General features: G+C 42.7%; 1 protein-coding gene across 2 annotated transcripts; it reads left to right on the top strand.

Moving 5' to 3' along the window:
- Positions 1 to 1,070: 1,070 nt before the first annotated feature.
- Positions 1,071 to 7,969, top strand: LOC140200255 (protein FAM181B). Of its 2 annotated transcripts, XM_072263300.1 has the most exons (3): positions 1,071 to 4,534; positions 4,936 to 5,155; positions 7,930 to 7,969. In XM_072263300.1, the coding sequence occupies exon 1, from the start codon at positions 1,332 to 1,334 to the stop codon at positions 2,376 to 2,378; it is 1,047 nt and encodes a 348-aa protein (XP_072119401.1). In that variant the 5' UTR covers positions 1,071 to 1,331; the 3' UTR covers positions 2,379 to 4,534; positions 4,936 to 5,155; positions 7,930 to 7,969. The 2 variants fall into 2 exon arrangements, with proteins under 2 accessions (XP_072119401.1, XP_072119400.1); XM_072263299.1 differs by lacking the exon at positions 7,930 to 7,969 and having other exon boundaries at positions 4,936 to 5,622.
- The last annotated feature ends 243 nt before the right edge of the window (positions 7,970 to 8,212 follow it).

Below are 8,212 nucleotides of genomic sequence, written 5' to 3'. Positions count from 1 at the left end.
CAGCAGGTCGGGCAGCATCAGTGGAAACGATCAGTCAACGTTTCGGGCCGGAACCCTTCGTCAGGACTCCTGGCCCGAAACGTTGACTGATCGTTTCCACCGATGCTGCCCGACCTGCTGAGTTCCTCCAGCGTGTTGTGCGTGTTGCTTTGACCCCAGCATCTGCAGATGATTTTGTGTATTGGATGACCTCAAATTTATTTTCTATATGAAGGTCAGCCTGTTTTCCATTGGGACGGTCTAAAGATACCGAAGACCTAGAGGAGTCTTGTACCACAGATTTTTTTTCTGTATGGATCTGTGATGTGAAGATCTTTTGGAGACAACATCTAAAACAATGGTTGCCAATCGTCTAGCTGTCGGGGTGATGGTTTCTAGTAGAGTTATTGACTAGGAATCAAGATCTGTGGCAGAATGATTAAAAGTTTTAGTCTGCCTAGTGTCTGGTTGGAAGAAAATTCTCTTCACGTAACACTGGGTGTTAGACAACTTATAGAGCATAGAGAAGGATATGTTGGTGAAGTAAAATTGGGGTCGTCGGAGTTGATAGGCGGTTTGATCAGAATGACAACATGTTGGTGGGAAACAGGAAGGGGCCAGCGACTTCACAACTACCTCCTTTTTGAAAATATCGATTCTGCAGAGAGTGATAGATAACTTAGAACATTAGAAAAATCGAATATTTTCAGGTTGACTGTCTCTCAAAATACTTTAAGCACATTATTTACCAGAAGTGCAGACAAAACCAAATATATATTGATGAGAACTATTTTCATTCACTACGGGTTTTAAGTGCCTGTCCATTTCTGAATTTCCAAACTTTACACTGAGGTAATAAAGTGTTTCTGCAAACCGTGTCCAACCTCCTTAAACTGTCCGATTTAATGAATTCACAGCTCTATAATAGGCTCTGGGTTCCATTTGACTCACTGATGCGACTGACGGGAAACGGATCTTGTTTCCAGCCCGAGCCTAGAGCAAAGCACATTCATTAAAGCGCTATTCACAAGGTGGAGGCTGAGGGGCTGGGGGAGGAGCTTGCTGAGAGGCGGGCTGCAGGCAAAGCGATGGGATGATGTATTGCCCAGTTTATTTGGAGCAACCTTTCGGCAACTGAAGTCTGGGCTAGATTTAAGCTTGAGAGTTCGCTCGTTTCCTAGGATTTCTCACCACTCTTTTCCACTCTCAAGTACCGAGTCGCCTACTGCTGTGTGTTCGCTCAGAGCCAAAGTTTTCTTGAAACCTTGGAAATGTGCAGGAAAACTTTGTAGGCACTTTGAAGCGAGTGAGGGGCTGGCGACTGTTGAATCTCGACAGTGGGGGGACGGGAGATGGCTGTGCAAGCTGCCGTCATGAACCCTCACTTCATCCATTTCTGTTTCCCCGGCTCCTCGATGGAATATGAGCTGGAAAGTGCTTACAACGGGGCCCTCTTGGGAGAGATGGAGAGCGCCGGCGAGCTGAAGGAGACTACCAGCGCCCTGCTCAGTTTCATAGACTCAGCTTCCAGCAACATTAAACTGGCTTTGGACAAGCCGGTCAAATCGAAGAGGAAGGTCAACCATAGAAAGTACTTGCAGAAACAAATCAAGCGCTGCACTGGGATGATCTCCGCGAGTGGTAGCGGCGCAGGACCTGGACTGGAGGCAGGCGGCAAGAGGCAGGCTTCTCCCCCGTCCTCCACCTCCTCCTCCTCCACCACCAGCACCGGCCACTTCCAGTGCAAACCTCCGCCGAAGAAGGACGGCTCGCAGTCCAGCCTTCAGAGCAAGTCACTGGCGGCCCTCTTCGACTCGGTGAGGGACCTGCAGCGCTCGGCGGCCGGCGGCAGCAGCAAGAAGGTGCCGTTGAGGAATCGTAACTTGCCGCCGTCCTTCTTCACCGAGCCAGCCAACGTTAAGATCACCTCCACCTCGGGCATGTCTCTGAAAGACCTGGAGAGGGGCAATCCAGAGGCCGCAGAGTTCTTCGAGTTGCTCGGGCCGGATTACAGCAACATGATCTCGGGGCAGGAGCCATTCCCCGGGCGGATCCCGCAGCAGGGGAGTTGCGAAATCGGAGCTCACGACTCGTACCGCAGCAGCACCGCTCTCAGCGCCAGCTTCTCTCACTTTCCCGAGCCCTGGTTCCAGTGCAACCCCTCGAAAAAGAGCCCTCCCGCGGGTTGGAGTCTTGCCGCCCCCGAAAGCGCCCGGACAGCGGGCGGACTCACGTCATTGTACAGCAACAGCCAGCCGACGAGCAGCTCGCCCATGGAGGAGCCGCCCGCAGGTTTAGCAGCCTTTTCGCAGTTCTTCCCCGAATACTCGCTGCCTCCCGTCTCTTATGAGTATAGTCCGGGATTTAATTGCGGCAGACAAACCTTCCCCGGCCTTTAATTCTTTTTTTGAAACACTGCGAACGACCTTTGAACTTTTGTATCTGTCCAGGTGAACTCGAAAGTTCGTCAAAGGGTCCTATTGTACTTCTGAACACGAGAGGCGAATACCCAAGCTCCGCATGACAATGGAGAGAGCCACTGCGGGCTGAATACACTCCACAAGGGAAACGCACAGACACGCGCGTTACATGGAATGCACCAAAGATAGGAAGTATCTTGGTTGCTTAGTTTCTTTAAGGTCAAACATAATGATCCGTCCGTTACTATTCTGTGTTAACCTAGTTCAGAAAAGCGAGCATTAAGTGTAATAAAGTTGGCTCTGATTTTGTATAAACCTTGTGCTGACGTGCAAAACGGGTCATTTCAACTGCCAATGTTGCATGAAACTCAGAAGGAAAGAACTCAGACGGGCGCTGCCCTTCAAACGCCGTGTAGATGCAATTGCACTTTGTGGATTGAAAGATTTGACCAAGTAAATCCGTATTGATTGAGCAAACAGTTGTGTACGTGACAACGGACGGCAAGTCCCGCATTATCAGGATGTAATAATAATACGCTCTATTATCATCAAAATTTGTCCGAAATGATATAAATTTGAACGCATATACCAAAACATTGGGGAGCTAAATACGACATACCGAAATTGTGTAAAAGGCACTAAGGTCAAACACAAGGTTAACATTGAACCATAATGGCATGTAGGTTTGAAACATATAAACATTTCTACATTGTTATTTATAGTCTGAAGGACAGACGGTGTTAATGCTGAGTGTCCGCATTAATACTTAGCCTATTTCTTGGTTTTCATTTTATAAAGCTGTATTCCTGATACCCTGCTGACGTCAATGTTAGTTTGCCGATGTTATCTTTGTTCATTTCCCAAAGAGACAAACAACTTTGTCAACAACTACCCACCGGGATGTTCATCTTCTAGTACGTGCTGTACTGTGTTTTCGTGTCCTGCCTGTTTAGAAACCACTTCATCCGTGAGTTGTATTACGAGAAAGGTACCAATTGCAGCTACCTCTCGAATTTAAGGTCAACAGACAAAATAAAGCTGGTCTTTATTTTCGGAATGGATGCCGCCTGTTTTGAAGTTTATTTTCTTTTGCTGAGGGGCGGCGGTGATGGTGGGTGGGGATGAAACGCAACCGAAGACGACAGGAAGCTGCAAAATTGCTGGATGACACGGTCATTCTCTCCTTCCTCATGGCCCGGCACTATCTGCGCTACCGACCAAACGTAAAGGGAGGAAATCACACTCGGTGGGAGATAGCTCATCCCTTAATACTCGCTCATCCAAATGCGAGAAGGCGCCTAACATATGTTCAACCCTTTTAGTTGAGCAAGGCTAATTGCAATACAATCGTATAGTTTGTCACATTGTGATTTACAAATGGCTCTGGTACTGATTACTATTCAGAGGTTTACTGTTGTTCCATTTATAACGTTATTTATTGTGCTGCATCATTCAAGGATTTTCACTGAGGAAAGCATGATCAATTGAAATGCTACCACATTAAATGTATATTATGTATGCATCAATAATCCTCAAATAATTAAAAATTCTCGATGGGAAAGGCCAGTTTTCGACAACTTTCAGGAAAAATGTCCTATTTTGTTAACAGTCGAGTGATTGTTAAAACGTTACTCATAAAATCTTATGGTAGAATTCAATCCATTTAACATTAAAATCAACGACCCCCTTTTTGTAGGCCACAGATATGAATTCAATTTGTTGAGTTTCTTTCTCTCCGGGAAAAATGTATTTATAACAATATTCAAATTTTCCAGATTTCCAAACGTGAGAGCTGCACTGCCGCTTGAAACATTCGCAGTCTGAGATTTCTAACTTCATTTTTTGTCTCAGTCAGATGCACATAGAATCCGAACATACATCAGTTGTGACCAACGGCACACCTGCATTTTAAATATAAGTTTTCTCAGGGTTTGCGAAGAAAGAGTTCGATCCGGGATTAACTTTATATCAATTTTATACCTTCAGGGATCGATCGTTGATTGGAATTGGAAACCTTCACGGGATTTAAACATTCGCGGTGATATTGAGTCTTCCAAATTGCTGACGGAAACTGGTCAGATCTCCAGTGCTGTGGCCGTCGAATGAACTGGCAAAGTACCTCCCTGTTTTGAGCGGTATGCCTAATGGTATACCGGATTAATTCAATGTTAAAAGGGTATTTGAACGGTAGTTAAGGCAATCCTTTTAATTTTTCTTCAACACTACAGTATTCTGAACATGTTTGACCCGGGGAGTCTGTAAGACATGCACAGATGAGGGGACTTGTGCAAAGATTGTGTTCCCATATAACTAAAATTCAATTAACTCGATTCAATCAAGAAGAGGGTTGAAAACTACATATAATTGCATATGCCGTTCCTCACTATAAATATTATGAAGCATGCTGTCCCCGTGTCTCTTATTTTTAGTTTCTTCCTCGTTGTTTCGCAGTATTACTTGAAACGTGTACAATAGATTATAATAAAGTTGTCCTTAAGTTCTTGTCTTTATAAACGAACGCCAATTTACGTTTCAGGATGATCGCTGAAACACATCTCAGAAGACATTATTTTAAACAATGCTCAGCAATGGATATCAAGTTAATCTCTGGTAATGCCGGCACGAAAATTAAGTCAACAGTAAGTAAATGATGAAAGGCAGCGTGAACCCGGAATAACAAGCCCAGCAGAGAAGAACCTGAGTTTGGTTATTCCATTCAGCAAATGACCTCAGTTATTTTTTGCGATTAAGTAAAGGTAATTAAAACGTGTATATTTCATTTCAGTAGAGCAAGAACAACCAAGCAACATATTTTGATGTTGATATTTGAAGCAACTAATAATTCTGTCAGTATTCTTATTTATTGTTTTTCTCGAAAACTTCATCTTCCTCCAGGAAGGCATTTTCTATGTGCTGGTGTGATATCATGAGCAGTCACCCCTTATCTCACTGCAGGCTGGATCCTGACAACTGATTCTAAAGTAGCTCTTCTTCCAAAAATATTTTAAATTACTGCTGGGAGTCTGATATAATTGGGATATTGGGATGAAAAATGAACAATTAAATATTTTGAGCAGGGCACAAACAGTATTGTTATTTTACTGGAGCCACTTTTTTTTTTAGGATTTTGCAATTTGGGGGCAAATCGTACCAGGTGTAAAATGAAAAAAGAGTAAATTTAATCCATGTATAAAGTGACGTTGATCTATGTATAAAGTGAATTTACTATAAAATGACCCAACAATACAGTTCTAAATTTTAAAAAAAAGACCAGAAAGTACTTTTTGCTTAATTTTAAGAATATGTTTTAGCTGTCATTGTTAGACTGCTTTCATATGCCCTAAAGCATTTGTTCTTTTGAGTATGATTCTCACTGTTTCTGGTGTTAATAAAGTAGGTCTATGTAGAAAACTGATGTGAAATCCCCATGTGAGATTCTTGCCCATTTCTGATTACCGTACGATTTCAACCAGAACAGTTGCCCACTCCTTAATATTTTGAGGAGATGCCAATTATAGAATGATGTCATGTGTCATTTTCTATGACCATATTTCAGGTGAATTGAGGCAAAATTGGAAAATCGTGAAGTGCAAGCAACCTGTGTTAATTTGACATGGTGCAGTTCAACCAAACAACCACATTTATTCTCTTTCTGTTACACCATGATAACAACACGATATCTAGTCACTTTCATCTATATGGTTTATTCCATGAGTGCTTAAACAGTGGGTGTAGTTTCATGAAATCAGTGAATACTGCTTGTTACACCTTAAAAAGAGTGTGATAATTTATTCTTCAGTCTGCTGGAAGGTATTCCAAGGGCTTCAGAAGATTGATAGTAGCCATGATGGAAAGTGGCTGAGTGTGGGCATGTTATGGTAAAACAATAAGACAATAGGAATAGGTGCAGAAACAGGCCATTCAGCCCATTGATTCTGCTGCTCCACCATTTCAAAATGGCTGATTTATTATCCCTCTCAAACCTGTTCTCCTGCCTTCTCCCTGTAACCTTTGACATCCTTACATATCAAGAACCTACCAGCCTCTGCTTTAAATATACCCAATGACTTGGGCTCCACAGCTAGCTGTGGCAATGAATTATATAGATTCACCACCCTGTGATGAAGGAAATCCTCCTCATCTCTGTTCTAAAGGAATGTCTTCTATTCTGAGGCTGTGTGCTCTGGTCCTAGACTCCATCAGTATATGAATCATCCTCTCCATGTCCTTCCTATCTTAACCTTTCAATATTCAATAGGTTTTGTCGAGATTCCCCCCTCAGCATTACATCCTAGTTTTATCCTTGAGTCCTCTAAGATTGTATTTGACTGCCTTCCCACTGATCAACCTGCAAGTTAACCTCTGAGCTATCCTACATGAGGTCTCCCAAGTCCTATGCACCTCTGATGTTGGAATTTTCTCCCCGTTTAGAAAATAGTCTACATCTTTATTCCTTCTACCAAAGTGCATGAACATACACTTCCCTGCACTATATTCTATATGCCACCCCTTTGTCCATTCTCCTAACTTGTCTAAGTCCTCTGCAGACTTCCTGCTTCTTCTGGGTCCAGCACGTAAATGTCATTACAAAGAAGACACAGCAGCACCTCTACTTTCTTAGAAGTTTGCAAAGATTTGCCATGTGATTTAAAACTTTGACAAACTTCTATAGATACATGGTGGAGTGTATACTGACTGATTGCATCATGGCCTGATATGGAAACACCATTACCCTTAAACAGAAAGCCTACAAAAAGTAGTGGGGACAGCCAAGTCCAACAAAGGTGAAGCCCTCTCCAGCACTGAGCACATCGACAAGGAGCGCTGTTGTAGAAAAGCAGCATCCACCAACAAAGACACCCACTATCCAGACCATACACTGTTTTCACTGCTGCCATCAGCAAGGAGGCACAGAAGCCTTAGTTCTTACATGACCCGGTCCAGGAGTATTTATCACCCCTCAATCATCAAGTTCCTGAACCAAGAGGGATAATTTCACTCACCCCAACACTGAACTGATTCCAATATATGGCCTCACTTTTATGAACTCTGCTACTCATGTCTCAATATTTATATATTTTTATTATTTTGTTTTTTTCTTTTTCATATTTGCACAATTGTTGTTTGTCCATCTTTGTTTGTGTGCAGTTTTTCATTGATTCTGTTGTGTTTCTTTGTATTTATTGTGAATGCCCACAAGAAAATGCATCTTAGATTTGTATATCGTGACATATTTGCTGTGTGATAATTAATTTACTTTCAACCTTGAACTTTGAACACTACCTACCCTCCCCCAGCAATCTTTGTATTGGCCGCAAACCTGGCCACAAAGCTATTAATTCTGTCATTCAGATCATTGATTTATAAAGGCAAAAACAAGCAGTCCCAACACCGACCCCAGCAGAATACCACTAATCATCAGCAGAAAGGGCACAATTTATTCCCTATGTTTGCCTCCAGCAAGTCAACCAATCTTCCATGCATGTTAGAATCCTTTCTGTAATACCATGGCTCTCATTCTGTTCAGCAGCTGCACCTTCTGAAAGTGGCTCCAAGTACCCTGCAAGCTCATCCTTAATAATGGACTCTGACATTTTCCCTACCACTGAAGTCAGGGTAAGTGGTCTATAATTTCTTATCTTTTGTCTCCTTTCTCTCTTAAAGAGAGGAGTGATATTTGCAATTTTCCCGTCCACCGAAACCATTCCAGAATCTTGTGATTCTTGAAAGGTCACTATTAATGCCTCCACAATCTCTTCAGCTATCTTTTTTAGAACACTGAGGAGCACATCATATGGTTCAGGTGACTTATC

The sequence above is a fragment of the Mobula birostris genome, chromosome 7, assembly GCF_030028105.1.
Source record: "Mobula birostris isolate sMobBir1 chromosome 7, sMobBir1.hap1, whole genome shotgun sequence".
In the NCBI taxonomy this organism is placed as follows: domain Eukaryota; kingdom Metazoa; phylum Chordata; class Chondrichthyes; order Myliobatiformes; family Myliobatidae; genus Mobula; species Mobula birostris.
Note: the sequence above shows the minus strand (reverse complement) of the source record. Positions and strands in the feature narration are given on the sequence as shown.

What these genes read in the sequence shown, in the direction of transcription:
- LOC140200255 (XM_072263300.1), top strand. Translation starts at nt 1,332, where the DNA reads ATGGCTGTGCAAGCTGCCGTCATGAACCCTCACTTCATCCATTTCTGT.